At 49.6% G+C, this 24,861-nt stretch overlaps 1 protein-coding gene across 1 annotated transcript in view; it reads right to left on the reverse strand.

Moving 5' to 3' along the window:
- Window positions 1–18,100: 18,100 nt before the first annotated feature.
- The window catches only part of Adamts16 (ADAM metallopeptidase with thrombospondin type 1 motif 16), a 99,946-nt gene continuing 93,185 nt past the window's right edge, over window positions 18,101–24,861 (reverse strand). Inside the window, exons 21-23 of the mRNA XM_042695198.1 lie at window positions 23,394–23,606; window positions 20,163–20,310; window positions 18,101–19,096 (exon numbers count right to left, since the gene is read on the reverse strand). Of these exons, the coding sequence (XP_042551132.1) occupies window positions 18,981–19,096; window positions 20,163–20,310; window positions 23,394–23,606 (477 nt within the window). The 3' untranslated portion in view covers window positions 18,101–18,980. The remainder of the gene's footprint in view (window positions 19,097–20,162; window positions 20,311–23,393; window positions 23,607–24,861) is intronic.

Below are 24,861 nucleotides of genomic sequence, written 5' to 3' on the forward strand. Positions count from 1 at the left end.
AAAAAGGAAGAAACAGACATAATTTCACAACCCTGGAGATTAGACAGTCACCTTTTTAGAGATAACACCAAAAGCACAAGCAATAAAAGGAAAGAAACATTAAGCAAATGAGACTTCATCAAGTTAATGTAAATGACAATGTCAAGAAAGTGAAAGAAAAAAACTAAAAACATGGAAGTGGCGCTGTGGCTCAAGCGGTAGAGTGCTCACCTTGAGCTGAAGAGCACAAGGACAGCGCCCAGACCCAGAATTCAAGCCCCACGACCGACAAAAAAACCCCAAACAAACAAACAACAACAAAAACTGAGAACACCCATAGAAGTGATAAAAATATCTTCAAATCACGGCTGATAAGAGACTTGCAGCCATAATATTTAAAGTATTCTTAGTAGTCAACAACGGAAAGACAGATAATTGAATTAACATTTGGCAAAGCAGTTATAGAGACATTCATCCAAATAAAATATGCAGAGATCTCCCTAGCAGGTTCCGGGTATTCCATTGCACTAGTTGTCAGGGAAATGCAGATGAAGACCGCAGTGAGGCTGCACTTCGCCCCTTTTAGGAGAGCCTTGTCAGAGATGAGCACCGTAACAAGTACTGGTGAGAAGCAGGGCACTCAGGCCTTGCATGCAGATGGGGCCCTGCCAAACAGCCAAGCTCCTCTGGACACCAAGTTTGGCAGAGTCTAAAGCGTTAGAGAGTGACCACATGACTCAGCGATTATACTCCTTGTTATCAACCCCACCCCAATAAAAAAATGAAATAAAATGAAAGGATATTTTCACACAAACACTTGCGGTCAATTGTCCATAGCAGCCTTGTTCTAAACAGACGCAGCATGGGATAAAATCCAAATGTCCATGGACCGAGGAATACATAAACAATGCGAGGTGGTGCTTTCATTGTCAAGAATGGAAAAACAAATGAGCTTTAGCTGTGTGTGTTGGCTTTGCATGTAATCCTGTCTGCTTGGGGTTGGAGATTGAGGCTTAGCCATTGGAGTAAAAGAGAAGTTGATGAGACCCTGCCAGGCCCCTGTCACCCAGCCACAGGGATGGGCCTGATGCCCAGGCCCGCTCGGGCTCAACGTGAGACCCTCCCTTGAAAAGAACCAATGGAGGAAGGTGCTGGTTGCATGACTCAAGTGGTAGAGTTCCGCCCAGCAATGGTGAGGCGCGAAGTATCCTCTCTAGTACTGTCCAGAAAAGAATCTTTTTACCCTGTGAGGTGAAAGAAGTCCGATACAATGGCCTCCTAGCATGGCTTGCCAGAGATGTTTAGACAAGGTACATCACAAAGCAGAGACTGAGAATCTGCTAATTGTCTGGGGTTTCTTCTGGGGATGATGAAAATGCTCTGGAATTAGACAGTGGTGAGAACTGTAAAACTTTGTGGACATAAAAACGAACAAGTTGTACATTTTTACAGGGTGAGTGTCGGTTCTGACTTGATTTTTAAAACTATGCGCAGAGAAGAGGAAGGCCGCACACATCCACGGGCCATTTTTACCTCTGAGCCAGTGGGGACTGTGTCTGAGGAATGAAACTGAACTCACCATCAAATACTCCAGCCAGAGAACTCCTGAGCATTTCTAGTGGTGTACTAGTGCTGGGTGGACGTGGATGGCTGGCTCAATCACTCCAGTACCCTGTAACTCAGTCCACAATCCACCCCATGAGGTGGACCCAGACCAATGTGGGCTGACCCCCTTCTCTGGGGATCCAAGCACAGGGAGAAGAGAGCCCCAGCCCAGCCACAGATCTCCCACGCTCTGCTACTCACACTCCCTCACCTCGTGAGCTGTGGCGTGAGTCAACTGGGGGTAAGAAAAGGCAACCCAAGAGCTTTGATTTATGAAGGTGACTAAGCAATGGTGCAGAGAGGATCTGACACAGAAAACAACATGGAAACAAGATGTTGTTGTTGTTGTTGCTGCTGCACGGGGCTTGAACTCAGGACTTTGTACTTGTTAGGCCGGCATTCTACCACTTAAGCCATGCCTCAAGCCCTTTTGTGCTCTGGTTAGTTTTGAGATTGGGTTTTGTGGGGTTTTTGCTCTACTGTGCCCCTATACTACAATCTCCTATTGGCTCTTCCCTCTGTAGGTGAGATGACAGATGGACGCCACTATATCCAGCTAATGTTGGAGTTGGGTTTCATGATCACGTTGCCTCTAACTATGATCCTCCCTTGAGTAGCTAGGAGTATAGGCCTCAGCTGCAGAACCCTGTGGGAATCATTTTATTTTATTCCTCAGGCATCTGAGGAGGAAGGGTCCTGCCAGGCTATGTTAGTCCACCATAGAAAGGAAGCATCAGTGAGGATGAAAGAGGAAGAAAGCCCAGGAGCCACTGTGGCCGAGTTTCCATGGAGAAGCCAGGGCAGGGATCAGGACCAGGGTCTGGGTCTGCTTCTGAGCCTCTGGAGTACAGAATGGTTCTGGCTCTGTGACTCAGCACAGGGCCAAGCCTGGGTGTGTGAACTATAGACGGTGACTGCTTGGCTCCTGGAGCATGTTTTGGTATCTCTAAGACTTCCCCAGCCCCAGGGAGGGGCTGTCTAGTCAAAGAGGCCACAGAAAGCAGGAAAATGTAATTAATATTGCCCCCTCCCCACTCCCTGCACCAGCCTCCCTGTTAGCAGGTTTTTGTCCTGATGGCTATCTTCTCTGCTGTCAGAGAACATGCGATGTTTGGGTGACCTGGCCCTGGCTGGCCATCTGTGCATTAATCCATAATGTGGAATAGCCAGCCTCTCCTCAGATGAACTCCATTGGTTTGAAGCACCCAATTCAAGGCTAAGGCTAATGGATTAAAGGTGCATTTCTTTGAGCCTAGCCCTGGGCTAGTCAAAGGTATGAGTGCTTGAAGAGAACCCAGGAGGGTCCTAGGAGAGATGCAGGAGGAGGAAAGTGCTATACACTTCCGTCTACAATGGAGTTTTCAGATACTGAGAGATATGTCAGTCAGACCCATTAAGAAGAAAAGTCCGGAAAGGGAGGCTTGTCAGCCTTCGGGGGAGGTGAAAGGCGCCTTGGCGCGTGAGCACTGAGCAGCCCTGGCACCGGTTATGCTAACAGGAACCAAATGTATGGAGGAGTCCGTCAACGGAGGAGAACAGCCAGGGCCCCGAGGGGCAGGCATCGGGGAGTGGGTGAGTGGGCCGGGAAAAGCATGCTTATATCTAAGCTCATCTTTCCTGACATTCCCTCATTACTAATTACAGTCTCCCTGTGATGTCTCATCACAATAAATCTTGCCTCCATGAGTTGGTAGGTTAACGGCTTCCCTCAGTTATTTTCCTTTGAGATTCTGATCTGCCCCCTTCACCAAGGACCTTCCGGAGAGATCTCCCTGGCTGCTGATCCTACAAGGTACCAAGATGAAGTTGCCACAGCTCATCAGCTTAGCTACAAAGCACAGCCATACAAATCAGAGAGGCATAATGAGCCTTTTCTTGTAAATTTGGACTCCAAGTGAACTTGTGACTCATCATGAAATATAGTAATTAAAAGAGAAATAGGTTTTGAGATGCTCACAAGGAAAGAAACATGTGATGGAGATTGCAGTTTCGGGCGCACTCTGGGCCGTGGCTTGCAGAAACGTTCCAGGAAACATCAATGGAAATGTGGATTTGTTTTTTTTTATTTTTCCAGTCCCTGAGACTGCAGAATCTAGGAGATAATGCAGGTGTGCAAACATTCAGGACTTCATGAAAGTGCAAACACTTAGGGCTGCATGAGAGGCTAGGTTGTCACCAAGAGCTGGGAACCACTGTTGTCAGAAGCACCAAGGATGGAAGAGGAGCACTTAGAACACTGTGCCAAACAGCTCCAGATCTGAAGTGGCCGGGAGAGGCTGTGGCCACGGCCCTGAACACCCTGCTGGGCCTCAGTCACAAGAGTTTCTCTGCCTGATGAAACAGTCACTCTTTGACTTCTTAGAAAAGAGTGCTAATACCAAGTCTTGTGTTTAGTAACCAATAGAAGCAAGAAGAGTTAAAATGCATTCTCCCCATATCTGTGCGTGGGTGACCTGGAATCTGTACTTGGCTGTCATGATTAATGCCCTTATGAATATTCATAGCTTTTTCAGTGAATGTGTTTTCAATTTTCTTGAGTTTATTCCTCAGAGTGTACTTGCTGTATTGTAGGGCCATTCTGTTGAGCTTTTTGAGGAACTGCCAAACTGTTTTCCACAGTGGCTACAACATTTTGCATTCTCAATGTTTGGCATTCTGTTTTGTTATGATTATTATTACATCTATGCTAGTGGGGGTGAGGTTTTAGTTCACTGTGGTTTAGATTCACAGTTCCCTGAAGACCAATAATATTTAGCATCTTTTCATGTTCTTATAGGCCATTTGTAAATCTTCTTCGGAAAAAATATTTCTCAATTTTCTTGGACTGTTCACAGGGCTTGGCTGTTGTGACTAGTGCTGCAGTGAACATAGGTGTGTGGGTGTGTCATATCCTGAGTTGCATTCCTTCACATAATGCTGGAGTGGACAGTCATTCTAAAGTTCTATCAGCCTACACACTGCTTTCCAGAGTGAATGCACTAGTTTATGGTTGCACCAATGGTATATTAGAGTTATTTTCCCCCACGTGCTCACCAACATTTGTTTGTGGTTTTGATGATAGCCACTCCTTTGAACAACTAATATGTACTTTAACAAAAAAGAATATTGCGAAGTCAATTTTTTCTGAGGTATAGGCATTCGTGGAAGAGGACAGACAAATGGAGAGAGAAGAAAGGATGAGTATGGACAAACTATGTTATACTCGTGTGAAGATGGAACAGGCAATGCTGTGGGACTGGTCTGAGGAGTGCCTATAGACCAAGAAGCAATATGTACGTGAGGGAACTTGTAAAAAGCAAAACCTTGCTGTACAGATAAATTAAATTTGGGGCTATTTGTCCTTTTATAGTTGTCAGAATTTTTTAATATTCTGAATATTTGATTATGAATTAGGACACGGGCTGTTCTATCACACTCCCGATGCTCTTTGACTTTGATGCTCTTTGCCACTCACTGAATGGAAAATAACCTTAAGCTGAAAATGTCTTTAATGTGTCTAACCTATTCAACATCATTGTCTAGGTTAGCCTACTTTAAATGTGTTCAGAACACTCACATAACATACACACATGGGCAAAATCACCTAACACAAAGCCTATTGCAAAACACAGGGTTGAAAATCTCATGTAATTATTGAATGGTTTACTGAAAGTGAAGCCTAGAATATATGTATATATATAACATATAAAGTGTGTTATATATATATATGTAGATAGATAGATAGATAGATACACATTATATATGATAGTGCTCATTGTTCTGGTGACTGAGAATTTCAAGATCCAGGCAGCAGGAGCTCTGGTTTCTGGTGGAGGTTTAAGCTCTGTTTTGAAGATAGCAGTATTCCACTATGTCTCCACAGGGACAAATGACCTGGGGGAGTGTTCAGGAGGCTCCTTGAAAAGGATCTAGTCTCATTTGTGAGGATGTCTTACCTCCCGAGGGCTCTGGGTCTCAACAAAGCCTGTTGGGTATTAGGGTTCAAAAGTATGAATTTTGAGGGAGTATCACCATTCACATTATCACCACCCCTTATCAGATAACCAACTTGAAAATAATTTCTCTCATGACGTGTCATTTCTTTAGATTATCTTTTGATGTATAAAACTCGATACTTCTGGTGATGTCTAGTGTCTGTTTTGTCATAGCTTGTGTTTTCAATGTCCTGTCCAAGATGGCTGCCAAACCCAAGCCAACAGAGAGATCCACATCGCAACAGTTTGATGTGTTTGCACTTAGAGTCATAGCCTTATTACATTCTGAGTTGATTTTGAATATTCGGTGAGACACTACTTCCTCTAAGTTGGGATATCTGTTGTGGTGGTCAAATGGCTGAGAAAATGAACTTAAAGGAAGAAAGTCTTATTTTAGGAGGCTCTACTTCTTGTTGATTGGCCCATTGCTTTGGCCAGTAGTGAGGCAGAAGATCATGGAAGAAGCACATAGTAGAGCAAACTGCTCACCTCACAATGGTCCAAAAGCAAAGAGAAAGTGAGAGGGTCCAGCATCGCAGTATCTCCTTCAATATCTCCTACTTATGCCCTGTGACCTAACCTCCTTCCACTAGGTTTCATCTTTTAGTGGGTCACCATCTTCAATCATACCACCGGCTGGAGGCCAAGTCTATAGTGCATGAGGCTCCAGATACTGAATACAGCAGGCTTCTCCTGCAGGTTCATTCTTCTGCATGTGGATATCCACTTATCCAAACCTTCCTTCCCATTTAATTGCCTAATGAAATCTGTTGCCTGGCTTTTTATTCTAATTCATAATTTATTTAGGTTCACTTCATAATTTATTTAGGTTTCTACTGGGCAGTCTCAATATGTTTGTTGATTTGAACTACCCTGTTCAAATGATGTTGACATGGACACAAATGGACAGATGTGGAAAACGTTGAAGTGCAGGCGGTGCAGGCTACCATGTTTTATGACAGCCCCAGGCCTTTGGACAGGCTTCACTGTCCCTGATGTGCTCTGCGCTCCCTTGACCCTGTAAGACTCAACCCCCATCTCGCTTCCTCTGGCCAAGTCTTCCCAAGCTTCTTGCAATGCATATTGGTCCTCTGGGCTTGGTACATTTGTTTTCATTGAATTCACATTATTTCTCTGAGCCTAGTCCCTCTTTTTTCCTTCGAGCAAATAAACATCAGGAACTCAGGCAGAAGAAGAACACTAAGAACTTGGGCCAACACATGCTAGCAATGGGCCTCTCGCTCCGGAAGGAAATCTTATTAACTTTAAGAAAAAAAAAAAAGCTCCAAATTTCATTATATAACTCTTGAGAAGTTATCAGTCATGTCACCAATGTTATCAGTTCATGACCATTAAGATTCCAGAAGAAAAAGACTCAGGTTTATGTTTGGTGTTGTATCATACTCTGTTCCTACTGAGTGAACTGCCCCTCCCATTTCCCTGTCAAGAATTCTTTTCCATTCTATCTCCTGCTTTGTCACCCTGACTCAAGTTCTCAGGCATAAGTTGGTGGCCCATTATCCTATGTCTTATGTGTTCTTTGTTGATGATTTGCTCCTTGTTTCTCCTTCTACAAGTCCATTCTCCTTCTACATGTCCATTCCTTCTTCAGTCCCTGACCACAGCATGGAAGATGGACTTTGTTATATACTGTGTCCAACGGTGGTGCCAGTTTCCTGAGTGGTCCAGTCCTTCCTCCCCTCCAGTCTCTCATGACCAGACTGGCTCTAGCCCCACTACCCAGGCTTGAGTGAGAAGTCAGCCTTTCCAGCCAGCCCTCCCAATCCTCCCTTCCAACACCTGGCATGGATCACACAGTCTGCACGTGCTCCTTTTGCTGCTGTGGTGTTTGCTGCTGTCTCTGTAGAGGCAGCATGTCTCACCACGTATGAGAAGGAGCTGTTCTGCCTTCACGTGTCACCCACAGCTTGCTCTTACTTCACCTCATCCCTTCGCTTTGTCTTCTGTTAGCCAATCCTCAATCCACATAGCAAAATTCATTTCCATGGTAACTGGGCACAGCTCAGGACAGGGACTTCCCTTCGCTGCGCTCACAGCGTTCATAGCAGGTACAGTGGAGGACAAGAAGCTGGCCTTTTGGTTAGAGGCCTTTGGCCATTCTTCCAGGTGCCAATTACTGGAGGACAGAAGTGATGTCTTAAACTGGGTGGCAGTAATGTTTGTGCTCAGTCACTTCAGGTCAACACAGGTGGCACTCTTGTCTCCCAAGTGACTTCCAGTTTATACATCTTCAGTGCCTTCAGGACAGGCCACAGAATCAGAAAACAAGACTTGTCGTTTTCTACATCTTGGACTTACTTGGCTCTAGAACAAGTGAAGTACTGATAGCTCAGCTTCTGAAGCCCCATGTTGAAGTAAGGAGGTTGGGTCTGGCCGGTGCCATATTGGCCACATGGTTGGATGGTAGGGCTGGCATCTTCATGATGGAGAAGGGAAACGGCCCCTGCTCATCACTTGCCTCCCAGGCAATGGGCGTGCCCAGACCCCTGGAGGCAGGAGCAGGCACTTGGCTGATAGGTTACTGAATCTGTCAGTCCAATGCCTGGACTGGGAATTTCCTGAGGATCTGTTCCCCCTCCCCTCCCCCCCTCCCCCCCACCCCTACCCCCGGCCTCGTGCAGACTCATTTAGGCCTGGACAGACCCAGATGCCAGGACTCCATGCCACATGTGTCTCCGTGATCGTGTCCTGTGTCCTGTCTCCTGGCTCATCTCCAGTCATCATGGTGTCCCAATTCAACTCTCCATTGGAGGTGAATTGGTTTGTTGGTATTTTATTCTTTCTTTCTTCTTTAGTATGTTTCCTGGCTGTGTTATGTGTATTTGTGTGCTGCAGGCCTTTGTATCAACGGGCTGCCTGCAGCCTGTTAATAAAGCCTGTATAATAAAGACTCCAAAATTCTATATTTTAAAATGTGGCTTCTGGGATGATTGACCTTACAGCAGTGTCACCATGGTGAGAATGTGAAGAGCAGGTTGGAAAGGCTTTGAGGGTACACCAAAGACCCTTCTACCCTCAGAAGAGACCCCATCTTCCACAAAGCCCCCAAATTGAACCACTGTAGAGATGTCTGCCTTGTGCCGCCTAGAGAATGGAGGTTGAGAGGCCATTGCACCACTGTGCTCAGCCTAACACATATGGTGGCACTGTCCCCAAGTAGCTGCTTCCCCCAACACCCCATGTGCATCTCAACCCTGACCAGTACCAAAACTTCCCCCCAGAGTTTAGAGAGTAGCGAACGTCCAGGAAAGACCGATGTGCAAAATGTGATCTGAAATGGGAGCGTGGAAGGACACCCCTGTGTTCTTGGGTGACAGGAAAGTGGTCAGTGTTAAGGTTAACTGGCCTCACGTGAGAATTCTTTCTATTGTTGGGACTCCAGCTAAGGAAGGAACAGCATGAAGATGTTCCCATACGTTCATGCTCTATGGGTTCATGTTCTCAATCTTGAAAAAACAGCACTGATCACAGGCTATTTTCATTCTTAGTCGAATATTAAAAGGAAACTACTGTGTGTTTGCTTTCAAATTATTATTATTATTATTAATAGTAGTAGTATTAGCAGTCGTGTTTTTGGTGCTGATACTAAGGCTTGAACTTCTTTAGCCTTTTTGTTCAAGGCTGATATTCTTCCATTTGAGTCACAGCTCTACCTTTTTCATTCTGGTAGTTAATCAGAGATATGAGTTTCTTGGACTTTCCCACTCAGGCTGGCTTTGAACCACAATCCTCAGATCTTAGCCTCTTGAGTAGCTAAAATTACAGGTGTGACCCACCAGCATCTAGTTTGCTTACAAATTATTACTTCAGGTTGCTGTATTTGTGTGAAACTTCCAAAAGTGAATGGTTGTGATGAAAACCTTAAGCCTGTTTACATGGAAATCTCTAAACACTGCTGCACAAGCTACTTTTAATTTAAATGTGTCTTCATTTAAAATGTATAAGAGCTGATGGAGGCACTGTTGAACATACAGAATTCATTTTCAAACAAAATGAGAAAAAAGAGTAAGACCATTCTTCCTTGAAAGGAGAGACCCGGTATCTTCCCACCCTGGGAGAGGTGAGCCGCAGGTCCAGGGTCCAGGGCGCTGTTCCCAGGTGAGTGCTGTTTTCTTATCTTTAAGACACTGATCTCTTGCTGGGTCCTTGCAGCTTTTCCTCTCCCTTCAAGGAGCTGTCTGCCTGTTGGATTCAGGCCTCACCTCATGGCCTTGCTCAACCTTGATGACCTCCTTTAAAGTCCTATCTTCAAACACTGCCGTGTAGGTGGTTAGGGTTTCAGAGTATGAATTTTGGAAGACACAATTCAATCTATAACACAGAGCACCAGGAATGCCAAGGGTCTAGAAGTAAAATGAATGGGTACGGAAGTGTGACAAAGTGCAGAACATTCCAAAACGATTGCGCTCACTCCAAAGTGAGGGGGAGAGTTAAAGCTGAGCAGTTGATCCATTTCCTTTCAGGCACTGATTCCCAGAGTGAGGAGGGAGGTTGAGGTGTGCCCTGGCTACTGAAGACAAACAGACCCACGTGACCCCATCTGCACTGAGAGGCACCCCCTCACCCAGAGAGGCCAGCTTGTGACCCTCAAGTGACCTTCAAATGCTTCTCCCCCCATTGCTTTCAACTTGAATGGAAACTGGGAGCTCACAGCAGAGTCACATGGTGAAATGAAGCTGAGAGGAAAGGCTCTTCGAAGGTGCGCCTCCTGTTTATCCTGCTGGCTTTGAGCTTGGCTTTCCTGGGCGATCAGTTTGCCTCCCTCGGCCTTGACCCGATGTGCCAGCCCAGCAGACAGACCCTGCCCACCCCTGCAGACAGCTCTGTCTGGTGGGAGTCTACAGGACACGATTCTTGCTAGATTCTTCGACCACAGACACATGGGTGTTTCTGGCTCTCTTTCCAACCTTCAGATTAGTTCTTATGATTTGCAAACCCACCACAAATCCTTTGTGGTTTTCAGTCTCCAGCTGGGGAGTCAGCTGCCTGGGCAAGTCATCAAAAACAGCAAGATTAGAGGAAGAAGTTTCCAGCCCTGTGAGACATGCCCTCGGTCCTGGCATTGGGTCAGAGCCCTGGGGAGCCACGGAGGGAGCCGATCTGTCAGGTGCGGCTGACAGTTGTACAGAGAGGGGGAAAGCTCTTTTTGAGTGGCTGGCAGGAGGATCTCAAAGCCGCCTCTGGTATCTCCTTATTCTATCTCCTTAGCCTGAACTCTTTGATCTATCCACTTGGTCTCTCTGGGTATTTAAGGTGCTCTATACTCTGTTCTTGACCTGGATTCCAAATGTGGATTCAGAATGCAGGACTATGATTTCAACAGATATCACCCAAATGGTTGTTTTCCCAAACACTGTGTAGCTATCTTCTCAAGCAGACCAGTGCCTCTTCTTTATTAACTATCCCACGAGAGTGGGCCTGCTGTCAAGGTCAGTATATGTCTTGAAAGAATTAATGTAATAGCAGTAAGCAAAGTGGAAAGGCTGGTTTCTTAGAAGTTTTGAGGAGCCAGTGGGATCTTTTGTTTTATAGATTAAAAAAACAAATCCAACAGATAGGAAGTTGGCTGGACTTGCCTGGGTAAGGTAGTTAATGGGACGTAACTGCTACACTCTGTATCTGACGGGAAGAGCCTGGATGATTTTGTTTGGAATCCGCGCATAGTCTATGTACTAGTAGCATTGCTGTTCTGAGTTGTTAACTCCCTTTTGGTCTCTACCATGATATTGACTGTGAAAGGTCTCCCTGCAGGAGTTCACTGCCCAGCCTGTGAGCATTATCCCTTGCTGTGGCCAGCTGGGTGCACATCTGAGCACAGTATGCCCATACTGGACAGACACATGAGACAGCGGGCATTTCCAGTGACTTCTCACATTCCTCTGGGCCAGTGGAGTCCTTTGACCTGATTGGACTTTATTCTTTTGCTCCAATTTGGAACTGGGGGAAACAAACTCATAGACAATGTACAGCCAACATGCAATGTGATAAGAGATCAACCTTTACTGTCATGTGACATGAAGACCTGGAGGTTGTACTTCAACAATCAGGAATGGTATTCAGTGCCTGCAAGTGGAATCAGTAGCAGAGCATCCGGGGATGGATCTCGTCTTCTTTTGGTGCCCTCTAAATACTGTGGTATTCATCTGCACTGAAATGGTGGGGGGCTGAATGAGGACTCTGGACCTGAACGGGAAACAGGCGATGAGCAGCATTCTTGAGAATGCAGCTGAGGAGGTGCAGGCCGTGCAGGCTGGTGCAGCTGTGTAGAAGGTTAGCCTGGCACTACTGTGCAGATAAGCAGCTCAGCCCTCAGCCACCACCCCTGGGAATGTGCGGACGCATGCTGGGGATGATGCATGGAGAGGTTATCTTATCTGATGCACTCTGAAGGCTGCTGCAGCCACTGTGATGTGTCACCTGCTTACTGTCCTGAACGAGCTCACATGGTCGGCCTGTAGATGGCCCAGACCTGAATGTAACCATAGTTAATCCAGAAATGCTGAAATGGACCTAGCTGAAAAAAGTAAGCAAAAAGCCTTTTATAACCTTATGGATAATCAAATGAACTAGTATAATAATTGATTTGAATATACCTCTATAATTTAAATACTGAATTTATACATGTAAATGTATGTGTAGATATAAAGCAGGATTATGGATTCATGGACTTGTGTTTTCAGTCTCTCCTCTTGATACCCATTTGCGGCGAACGCCTTCTCGGCCAGCGAGGAAGAACGACCACCACACCAGGAGTCTTCTCAGATCACACTTTACTGGAGAGCCTTTTAGTTGAAGGGAAAGCTTGAGCGCAAGAGAGCGAGCAAGGAAATACAGCCGCTTATATAGGGTTTGGAACACGGGTCGCTTCAGGATTGGCTGTCCGCCTTCTACCGTCACCAGGTGCCACGGGATTGGCTCAGGATTTACAATGATGGCGCATGCGCAAAGCTAGGGACCTGCAGCCCCGCCAAGCACTTGCCTAATATGGAGTCGTTTACCTCTAAGCTGAAAGGAAGTGGGCGCCATCTTGTAATGGCGTTTGTCCCGGCTCCCTGCAGTTCCCCCTTTTTGTTTTGGTAACAGGTAAGAGTAGAGGTCGGGCCTCTGCCTCAAAAATAGGACCTTGCACTGGCCTTCGCCTGGGGGGCGCCTTCCCCAGTGACGACCAGGCCCGTCCGATGCCTTTTTTGCAGAGGTGGGATCTTGGGCATCAACCCACTTGCAGCCCAACGTGCTCTTCTTGGGCTTACGCCAGGAAGTGATTCCCATGTGCAGTGCGTTTGCCCAAGTGCAGTGCGTTTGCCTTACACCCTGTTCCAAATTATCAGTCACATACCCGTCCCGGTGCAATGGGATCCCCAGATCCCTCGGGGTGCTAGGGCTATGTGAAATGATAAGGCTTAATGACCTCTCAGGGCCGACAGCCAAATTTGGGGTGAGGATCCACTCTCCAAGGCGGCTAATGCTTGCGAAATAACAACTTTGTCCCTACTGGTTTGAGCTCGAAGGCGACAGACCAACCATAGGCAGACCACGCATCCGCCCAAGCAGCAGGCTAAAAACATTCCAACTCCCACCCACTCCTTAAACCAGGAAACAGCGGAGGAAATCCAGGACTGGAGCCCCTCCACAAATCCGGGATCCATTCGCGTTGAATTAACAATCACAATGGCAATCCGCAGCTGCTCCAGCATCTCATCAAACTCGCCAGTCCAATTACCTAAAAGATAACTTGACAATTGTTTAGACAAATTTGCAGCTCGGGTAAAATTATCATATTGAATGCTTGTTGTCTGTATTGAGCTTGAGCCTTGTCATGAACAATAGATCGAAAATCAAGAAATTGCCCGTGGTTAAGGCAGGTGCGGGCCACCTCGAACCAGTCCGTAGGCGTCATAGCATTAACAGTCAGCCTTCGGAGTAAGGCTATGGTATAATTAGCCGTCACTCCATAAGTCCGGACTGCCTCAACTAAATCCTTAAGCTGGGAGTAGGAAACCGGCTCAAAATTTCTTTCATTAGTAATTGGATTTTCAAAAACTGGAAAGGCGGCCGCCAGCCGCGACCAGGTGCTCCCTTTTATAAAGTGACTCCGCCCCGCCGGCGGGTACGGCGGGGGAGGGGGGGGGCCGACGGGTGAGGGCCAGCTCCTTTCCTCCTTTCTGGCTGCTGCGGTACTCTTATCGTTTGGGGACGCTGCCCCCCATATCTGTCTGCCTCATACTCAGCCGCAGCCTCTTCTAAGTCTTCATTATCAGCTGGATCGAGCTGCTCTCCCTCCTCCTCTAACATTTCTTCCTCTGAGTCACTCACAGGATCACTGCGTTTTTGGTCCTGCCCTTCCACATGTAGGGCTGAGAACCGGTTTGAAAATTCCTTCAAAGAAGGGTACAGGGGTCTCCTTGAGACCCCCTCTTTGTGGTCATCCCCACAACACAGACAGGCACAGAGAACCACCAGAAAGACAAACCACAAAGGAAGCAGCAATGCAAACAACCAATAGTCCATAGTAAAAAACAGCATACCTAGGGATACTTACCGACGTCTCCTCTCCGTGTGTTGAGTTCTGGCTCCTGTTCGACCTCTTGCGCAGGTCCCGGGTTTCGGCACCACTTGCGGCGAACGCCTTCTCGGCCAGCGAGGAAGAACGACCACCACACCAGGAGTCTTCTCAGATCACACTTTACTGGAGAGCCTTTTAGTTGAAGGGAAAGCTTGAGCGCAAGAGAGCGAGCAAGGAAATACAGCCGCTTATATAGGGTTTGGAACACGGGTCGCTTCAGGATTGGCTGTCCGCCTTCTACCGTCACCAGGTGCCACGGGATTGGCTCAGGATTTACAATGATGGCGCATGCGCAAAGCTAGGGACCTGCAGCCCCGCCAAGCACTTGCCTAATATGGAGTCGTTTACCTCTAAGCTGAAAGGAAGTGGGCGCCATCTTGTAATGGCGTTTGTCCCGGCTCCCTGCACCCATTCTCTATTTCTATGTGATCATGTAAAAGTAAACTTGGCTCTAAGAGCAATGGGAATTCTCATATGACCTCTGCTCTGTCCTGTGACTGCTTATCTGAGAGACACTCCATAGTGGCTGGGTTAGCACAGATTTTCCCTACTAAACCACAGGCTCCTTTAAGTAGCTGCCATGATATGAGGGCAGGGTGGATCACTGAGCCACAGAGAAAAAGCAGCACTCCCAGGATGACCGAAGACACGTGCACAAGTCACAAACCTCTGGAGGAAGAGAGCCATGGGATAGATGGATGGATGGATGAATAGGCAGATAGATAGATAGATAGATAGATAGATAGATAGATAGATAGATAGATAGATAGATAGATAGATAGATAGATAGATAGACTAGATGATATTGATAAGTAAAATAGAGATAGGTTATAGATAGATGATAGAGATATAGATAGATCAGTGGCAGTTATACAGAAACATAGATGATAAGAACAGGATGGATACCTAGGTAAGTGATGGAAAATGGCAGATGATAGATGGATAGAAAATGATAGAAGATAATAGATAGCTAATAAATTAGACCAATAGATAGAAGGTAGACAATCAACGTGGCATTTCCTGTGGGAATGGAATGAAGCGGTTGCTAGCCTGGGAAGCCCTGTGCAATCCTGCGAGCTGGAGAAGCAGGAAAGCTTTTGGGGTAATTTAGTTGAAGGCTGAGGATGCAGAGCTCGGATGCTATTAGTGAAGGTCTCTGAAGGCCTGAGACCCCGAGGCGCTCTGGCATCTGAGCGGAAAGCAGCGTGTTCCAGCTGAAGAGGAGAGACATAATTTGGCTTTTCCTCTGCCTTCTTCCCCCATGCAGGTCTTCAATAGCTTGGGGGAAGCCCACCCATCAGGTAAGGACAGGTCTTTACTAAGTTTCCTGATTTCCTTTGCCAGCCTCTTCCAGATACAGTCTAACACACATACCCACAAGTGGTATTTTACCAGCTATCTGGGCATCAGTAGCCCAGTCAAGTTGACACATATGATTAACCACCACAAGAAGTGACTGATGTATGTTAGATGCTGGCCGTGTTTGAGAAGGAGATGGTTTAAAGGATGAGGTGAATTTCCCAGAGGAGCTGGAAATAAATCTGGTGGTGGGGATTCACCCCTCTCTGGGGTGAAGTTTCTGGTGAAGTCTGTTACATCGCGTGGGTAGGTAGGCAGGGCCTGCAGCCCAGCAGGAAGTCAGCGCCTGCCACGACAGAGGACTGAGCCATCTGGCAGGTCTTTCAGGTGGAAGCCAAGCCAAGGAAGAAGAGCTTCATGCAAAGGACAGTGTCCAGGGCGGCGTCTGCTCAGCACAGGCCATGTGAGAAGTGATAAACAGGGGCTCGTGGTGTGGCAACCAGGAGGCTGTGAATGGCTTTAGCTCTTCCTTCAGCACCAGGACAGAGGCGAGAGATGAAGGGGTGGTCCTTCACAGCAATGGGACGTGAAGACCCAGAGCCAACAGTGGCGGTATGTGCTGTGCTCAGTGCTCTCTCCAGACAGTGTGGAGACAGGACCAAGTAGCTTTCACCCTCCCACCCTCCGAGAAGTTCTGCACCCCGAGGCCACGGGGCTGGGCTGGACAGCACATCTGGCGTTCTGTGCCCCACGTAGCCCTTGTGGGGTGTGTGGGAACATTCTGCCCGCTCCCTCTGGGGCAGAAGGGACAGCCCTCCTGGACGGGCTCCTTGTCACGTCTCCCACACCATGGTTCCGTGGCCTCTGCCTATGGCACCCGCAGACTCTGCCGGTGACCAGCTTCGCGGAGGGTAAGGGATCGGCCTCTTCTTTCATTCCATTTGCAGAAGAGGAACATTGAAGGAGGAAGAGGAGATGCTCCCTAACACTTCTGCCTGTGGACGTGTAGTTCTTTCTTGGGGAGGAGGTAAAGCAAAGCTCAGGAAGCCTGGTCACCGCCACGGGCCGCGGGCCACGGGTACCCCACTGGAGTGAGGCCATGACCTGGGGGGCTGAGATACCCCGAGAAAACAGAAAGGACCGTGATGGAGGCCAGTGAGCATGCCTGCTGGAGGAGGGGAACAAGAAACTGAGAAGAGGTGCGGGCTTGAAGGCGGGGCGGGGGGGGGGGGGAGCCCCAGCAGCCAGCCGGCCTCCCTGTCCCTGTCCCAGGGGGCTCCGGCCTGTGGGGAAGATTGAGCCTGGCGAGAAAAACCCTGGCACTGGGACAAGGGATGCCAGCCTGTCATGGGGAAGGCATAGCGTTCTGGGCTTGGGAGAGTCGACCCCCCCTCCCCCCCCCGCGCCCCGTGCCCCCCGACTTTGAAGCCTCCTGTGGGGGCGGCTTCTCCTGGCTGGAAGCAGACAGGGGGAGGGCAGCGGCTGCAGGGAGCGTTTGTCTGGCTGGTGTGGGTTCCTCCTTCTTCTCACCGCAGCAGCTTTGTTTTGTCTGACTCCCTAGGGCAGCCTGGAATTCCCAGGGGCTCAGCTGAGTCCAGACACTTGTGGTGAGGTGCACGGCAGGGGGTGGGGGCTGCTCGCCTGGCCCCCTGGGTTTCACAGAGCCGCACAGGGCAGGATTCCTGGGAGGCCAGGCCTGTGAAACAGGACCAACAAAGGCTGGCAGCCAGCGGGCCACACCCCACCTCCAACCTCCACAGCCCCAAAGCCCAGGAGCATGCAGGAGCCAGCACAAGCATCAGCCGGCATGCACGTGTGTGCCCCCATTTCCTGCCAGCCAGCCGATCCAGACCTCAGAACTGCCAGGCTCCTTAGCACAAAAGCCCAGCCTGCTCTCTCCATGTCTGCAGCTCTGCTTTGGGGGCGCGGGGTGGGGGGAAGCTCTGACTCCTACAAGCAGGCAGTTAATGGTCCTGAGAGCCTCTTCTGAGCACGGGCACCATCACCAGCCCCAGCCACGGACCCTGCGGTGCCCGCTGCCCCGGCTGGAGCCCTCTCAGCTCCAGAGCTTTCTCCCATATTCCAGAGTCGCCCTTCTTCCTGTCTCTGGGACTCTTTCCCCAGGGTGTGTGGCTGGCCTTCCTCCCACTGAAGGCAGGACTCGCACACAGCTCAGGAGCACGCAGTACAATGTAAGATTTATTACAAACTTCAGCAAATATAAATATCCACGTGCCTTTTAAGAACAGAGCCACACCTTAGGTGGTGTGGACCAGAAATAAGCACCAATGGTGATTGATGATGGAAGAAGAGGAGGAGGAGGGGGAGGAGGAGGAGGGGGAGGAGGAGGAGGAGGAGGAGGAGGAGGAGGAGGCCGAGGCACTGGTTAGGGGTGGAATCTGCTCCGCAGCCACCAGTGTAAAGGTACTTGACCTTTGTTCTCAACTGTGTTATAGAAACCATCTCATTTATCGAAAACATTTTTATTTATTTATTTATTTTTGTTGGTCGCGGGGCTTGAACTCTGGGCTTGGGCGCTGTCCCTGCACTCTTCAACTCAAGGTGAGCACTCTACTGTTTGAGCTACAGCGCCACTTCAGGTTTTCTGGTGGTTTGTTGGAGATAAAGAGTCTCACGGACTTTCCTGCCCGGGCTGGCGTTGAACCGCGATCCTCAGATCTCAGCCTCCTGAGTAGCTAGGATGACAGGCGTGAGTCACAGTCGCGCGGCTTATCTAATACATTTAAAACCCCACAATGTACAAAAACAAAGCCTGGGCTTAAGGCTCCTGCCCCTCCGGGCTCACAGCGGACGTCTGTTCTGGTTGGACCCCGTTCTTCTGAGGATGGCTAGGTTTGGGTGTGACTGGTGCTTCTGATCCACGTGAGCACAGGAAAGCTTGAGGTGTGGGTTTAAGTAGGAGCACTCACTGGAAATAACTGAGCAAGATGAGAGGTAAGTACAGAGCACCTTGGCAGGGGTTTCCTTTTCATCGTTACCCTACTCAGAGTCCAAATCAGATGGCAGAGCCCCTGCAGGCTCGCCCCAGGCAAGACCTGGGCTCCTGTGGCTACTGAAGGGGAGCCGGGCAGGGTCTGGGGGCTTCCAGCACCTGCCCTGCACCCAGACCGCGGGGTCTTCCCTGTGGTTGCAGGGTCTTTTGGATGGTTGAGAGAGATAGTTCCTGTATTTCATGGCCTTTTATTGTTTTCCCCCAACACATCGGGAACGTTCTGCTCTGCCCTTCTGCCTTTTGGATCTGACTTAGCTGAAATCACAATGGTGAGCTCTGTTTCTCCAGCTCTTTAGCACCGGCCCCCACTCTGTCTGACTGTTGAGGGTCAGCCCCCATCACCCCACGCTGCCACCCAGGAGAGCATATACTTGCTTAGACACCCAACACACGCATGTCAAAGAGCCCCACACGGTCCTGGCTCCCGAGGCTGCTCTGGGCCCTTCCCGCACGCATGCTGACGGGTTCTGCGCGGCCCGCTGGGCGGCACCGTGGCGTCCTGGCTGCCGCGGGGCCTGCGCTGCTCTTACAGGTTGGACTCTGCGCAGGTCTTGCAGCACTGCTTGCTGTAGAACCCATGGCTGCACACCCCGTGCTGGGGCGCCAGGGAGCACCAGTGGAAGTAGTCTCTGCAGAAGGTGTCTGAAAGCAAGCGCAACCCGGTCAGGGTCAGGGAGAGCTGCAGGGAAGGCCCAGCTACCCAGCCCCAGCCGCAGACACCCCCACCGCGTATCCGCGTGCCTTAGGGAGGTTGCTCTCACTCAAGCCACCGAGGAAGGGAAGGGCGTCTCTGTAAGTCTAACAGGTGCGCACAGAAGTCACCTGCTGACAACTTTACTTCTGTAGACACTTCACTTCTTATGCTAAGTGCACTGGAGCGCCTCTACCTCGGAAAGAGCCCTCGCTCTGTCTCTCTCTGCTCTTCTCCCTGCACTAAATGTTGAATGCTCAGTTCATTAGCTACAGCAAGCAGCTCCTTGCTGTTTGCAGATGCATTTACTGTAGGAGAAGCCACCAGGGAGGTGGCCACCTCTGTACCCTCGGGGGCACTTAGCACACGCGCACGCGCACACCCACACACACCCACACCCACACACACACACATACACACACAGTGTTTAGGGGTTACCTAATGAATTAGGGGGGCTTTGCATCCTATAGAGGAAATACTGCTATCATTAAAATTGTGTTCCCTAAATATCAAAATAGCATTATCGAAAAGATCAACATAATAATGTCCTCCCCCTCCCAGTACCGAGGTTCAGATTCCTGGACTCGTGCCCGCCTGCTGGCCAGGCAGACGCTCTGTCCACTAGCCTCTGCTCCTGGCCCTTTTCCTCGTATTTATTCTTTCCAGGTAGGGCTTGTCTAGAGATTTTGCCTGAGGCCCGCCTCAGACCTTGGTCCTCTTAGCTAACTCTCCCACACAGTGTGGATCAAAGGCCCAGCGTCCTTTATTTTGATTTGTGTCCCCAGTGCCTCTGCTTTTTCTGAGGTGGCCCGAAGATGAGTAGCCTCTGTCTGTGACCATTTGGTTGTAAAACTGGAGGAGAAGGGAAGAGAGAGAGAGAAGGATAGAGCAGACACAAGGCCTCCACACTGGACTCTTAGGGCACACCTGCTTCCTCAGGTCTTCTAAGGAACGGCTCCAAAATCCTGACGGCCCCCGCCTCAGAGGCCAGGGCCGGCGAGGGGCTGGGGTGCGTACCTTGCTGCTCCACCACGGGGCAGAAGTGGGTGTTACAGGCCAGTGAGGCCTCAGGCCTGTGTTCCGGGGAGCAGCTGGAGGCTGGCCGGCCCCCTGACAGACAGTGCACGGTCCTTCTCTTCACACCACCTCCACAGCTGGCTGTGCACTGCGGGAGGAAAACCACAGGTCTCCAGGTCAGGATCTCAGCAAGAGCCTCGCCGTCTGCCAGCCAGCCCCTCACCACAGAGCTGCAGACCAAGACGGGACCCTCCACACTGCCCGGCCGCACCACAGCCCGCTCCCCTCTCCCCAGAAATCTCCTCTTCTCCTCTTCTGTCCTCTCTTAGTTCCTAGACTTCATATGAGAATGTGGGATACTTGTTTTCTGAGTTTCACTTATCTAACACAATAATTTCTAGTTTCAGCTTGCAAACAATGCGATTTCATTATTAATGGCTGAATAGTACTCCACCAGGTATATATGCCGAATTTTCTTCATCTTTTCGTCTACTGATGGGCTTCTACCCTGACTCTAATTTGGCTACTCTGCGAATGCTACAGTGATCGTGGCTTCCTCCTTGTGACTTGTTGGTTGGTCTGTGTGGAGCACAGCGGTTGCTAGTCTAGGTGGTGACAGCTGCACTGATTGTCCTATTCCACCATGATCACAGGGGCTCCCTGCATGCCCCTGATATGTTGCGGGCATCAGAGAACAGTCCGTACATAGGCACAGGCTTGTTCTTGGAGGCCAAGGCCTCACACTTTTATTTTCTGCGGCTAAGCCTTGATTGGGAGTCTTCATTAAGTTCCTTTACTTTACCATTGTCCTGCTGGCCTTAGTTTATGCTAAATCTGGACCTTCTACTCATTGTAATTCTTCCCACTCTCCCAGAGACCCAATGCCAGCACAATTCAGAGATGGAGTTGCACAAACTTCAATGGCCTTAAACCTGAGTGGGGCTGTGAGCTGATGGAACGCCCACTGGTTATTGGATCTCCTGCATGCAGAAGGTGAGCATGGCAGCCTCATCTGTCAGTGCCGAGGGCAGGCGCGCTCATTACCGGCGGGTGACGGCAGGGAAGGGTCCAGGGTCGTACCGGGCCTGCATCTGTCAATCACCTATGCATTGCAGGTGCATGTGTGCACCGGGCTCAGGACTGCAGTCTTAAGGGCCAGGGTGGGAAATCACATGTGTCGTCTGTAACATGGGAACTTGTCCTTCATACCCTCGGGTCTCCAGGTCCATCTGCCCACCGTCCTACTAAGAAGCTGGAGGGTGAGACAGGCAGGTGCACCTCTGCCGTGTGGACAGGCACAGGTTGCAGCACGTGGCCATCCTAAGCTGTTCCCAGACCAGAGCGTAGGAGCCACCTGCTGCTCAGCTAGGAGATAGCTGTGATCTGAGCCAGTTCTCCATGGTGACATGTGGTGCACTCACATCAACAGAGATCCTGCAGCGCCAACCCCAGGAATGACAACCTGTAACTGCTGTAGAGTAAACCCGTCTGCTGGCCGAGGTCAGCAGACACTGACCATCCATTGCTGCTGACCACCTCCCACATGGGGAGGGCCTAGCTTGGGCTATGAAGCACTCACACCAAATAAAACCCTGTGGCTTTTTCACCCTGTTTAAAAAAGCTGTGGCCTCAGAATCTGATGAGCCACAGTCTCTGATAAAAATTATGTATCACCCAGACTGCGTATTTCAGTGGCACAAGCTACTGAAAACAGGTAGATTTTTTAAGCTGGCATTAAAATTAAATATTGCTACATCTTGTTTTCCTCATTCTAAATGTGACTGAAGTTTTTGCATTTGAACAGTCAGGTGAGTGCTAGTTCGGTAGCTAGATGCTGGGACGAGAATCACTTTAGAAGCCTCAGATTCTCCTCCTTGTGTCTGACTTACATTTCTCATGGGAGAGAAGAAGTTGCCTTTGCTCCTCAGAAAGCTCTTAGCTCATGTGGCTGGAAGACAGTGTAGTAAGAAGAAAAGAAAGGGAGGTCTCCTAGAAAAGATGTGTGGGTCGGGGCTGGGAAGATGGCTCAGTGGTAGAGCACTTGCCTTGCATGCCTGAGGCCCTGGGTTCGATTCCCCAGCACCAAGTAAAAAGTAAAAAGCCGGAAGTGGCACTGTGGCTCAAGTGGTAGAGCGCTAGCCTTGAGCTGAAGAGCTGAGGGACAGCGCCCAGGCCCAGAGTTCAGACCCCACCACCAGACCCCCCCCCAAAAAAAAGAAGTGTGGGGTTGGCGCTTTTCTGTCCATTGACAAAAGGAAATATTTGCAAGGGGCATGTGTTAGATACCTCCTGCTCCAATAATTTAAATAATTTCTGTCTTAAATACCTTTGGGAGAATGTGTTATCATGTTCTTTCACTCTGACAACACACCTGAGAAAATGACTTTAAAAAGAAGTAGGGTTTACTTGGGTTCGTGTTCGCTGAGGTTCCCTGAGGCCCCCTGTCCAGGGGTGGCTGGCTTCTACCTCAGTGACAGGTGGAACAGCGCTGGAGAGGCGAAGGTGCTCGCCTCATGGTGAGAAAGGGGAAAAGAGAATGGAGCTGGAAGACGGCTTCAGGGGCGTGTCCTCAGCACCCCGCTTCTACCAACCCAGCCCCGACTCCTCAGGCTTCCATTGACTCTCAATCTGCCAAGCTGTGAACGCACCTGTGAGTTCGTGCACTGCTGAGGTCAGAACCCTCAGCTCTGAGCACTGCTGCACTGGGACGGGTCTGTAGCTCAGGTGGTAGAGCACTTGCTTACTGGAAGGTCCCCAATTCAATCCCTCGAATTTCCAAACAAACACGAACACATACATACATGCATACACAAATAACTAAGTCTACTCCATCTCAGTTTCCCAACTGGGCTGGGGTTTAAATCAATAGCACTGATCATTACTTTGGGTCCATGGTAGGTGGGGTGTGTGCAGAGTTGAAGTTCCCCAGGGAATGGGGAGGGCCAGAGGAAAGAGCTGTGCTCAGCCTACAGACAGCCGTAGATTTATTCTAGATCCTCTACTTTTAGGAGAATTTGCCCAGATTTTGTCAAGAACACGTCATCTCCTTCCACGGAGGCTTCAGCGGACGTGGGCTCCGTCCGTGCTGGGCGTGTGGTGCCCACAGCAGGCGTGGGGCCTGGTGGGCTTTGGGGACCACACCCCTGCTGGGACCCCACACACACACCAGCTCTTGGCTTCCAGGCAGCAAGCAGTGCCCACCCCGGTCCTCAAATATCCACAGCCTCTTACCTGGGACCAGGGCGAGGCAAACCAGCTGCCCCGTGCCGCATGGGGGTGGGGCTGGCTGCAGGGCCGTAGGGCGCAGGTGCGCTCCAGCTCCAGGCCGGGCTGCGGCAGAAGGGAGCACTTCTTCCAGGGAAGCTCCCGGTACTTGCCAGAAATGTACTTTTCGGCACACTTTAGGAATCTTTTCTGGGTTCCTCTTTCACATGTCACAGAGCACTGAAGATAAAGGACAAAGAGATTCTTAGATTTTTTTTTTTGTTTTTGCAAAACCAGTGATCAAAATCTCCCCTGATGATATCAGATGAACATGTAATACACACATCACTGATGATATTAGATGAACAGGTAATACACACATTGCTGATGATACCAGATGAACAGGTAATACACACATTGCTGATGATATCAGATGAACAGGTAATACACACATCGCTGATGGTATCAGATGAACACGTAATACACACATTGCTGATGATATCAGATGAACACGTAATACACACATTGCTGATGATATCAGATGAACACGTAATACACACATCGCCATTTGAGGAAAAGGTGTCACCACATCTTTTTTTTTTTTTTAAAGAAAAGGAAGATTAAGCCAGGTGCTGGTGGCTCACACCTGTCATCCTAGCTACTCAGGAGGCTGAGAGATCTGAGGATCGAAGTTCAAAGCCGGCCCGGGCAGGAAAGTCCATGAGACTCTTATCTCCAATAAACCATTAGAAAACTAGAAATGGCGCTGTGGCTTAAGTAGTAGAGCGCTTGCCTTGAGCTGAAAAGCTGAGGGACAGCGGTCAGGACCAGAGTTCAAGCCCCACGACCAACAAAAGAAAGAAAAGAAAGCTTGTAGGCCAGGCCTGGCAGCACACAATTATAAGGCTAGACTTAAGAAGCCAAGACTGGAGAATCTGGAGTTCAAGGCCAGCCCGGGCTACATAGAACTCTCCTATCTGAGGAAGCAAGCAGAAGAGAAGGAAGGGATGATTCTGAGGTTCAAGTGGGATGCACACGTGGCCGGGCCCCACGGTCACTGTGGTGCCCTTTGGGCTCACTTGCTGAAGCGGGGCAGGGAGCGCTCAGGGCTCCAAACCCTCCCGCTGTTGTCTGGCCACGTGAGGCTGCCGCCCTGGGTGGAGCAGATGGAAAGCCTTGTCCTTCGTCAGGAGGATGGGCAGCGCATGCTCACAGGGGAGGCAGATGCAGAGGCCGGTGTGGAAACTCCCGCAGCACACGCACCCGACTCTGCACCATCGCCCAGCGCTGCTCTGGGCATCACGGAAGTAACTACAACCATCCTAGAGACAGTTGAGTCCTCTGGACCCCTTGTGCCCACCCTCTACCCCTCCGCTGGACAGGACTGACAGGGCAGCACAGACAGTGGTGGGGAGGTGCTCGGAGGTCGGGATTCGGAGGCCAGCGTCCAAGAGGGAACGCCAGACACTCGGACCACGTGAGGAGACCCAGATGA

Source organism: Dipodomys spectabilis, unplaced genomic scaffold (genome assembly GCF_019054845.1).
Source record: "Dipodomys spectabilis isolate Male_0828 unplaced genomic scaffold, ASM1905484v1 ptg000179l, whole genome shotgun sequence".
Taxonomy (NCBI): Eukaryota; Metazoa; Chordata; class Mammalia; order Rodentia; family Heteromyidae; genus Dipodomys; species Dipodomys spectabilis.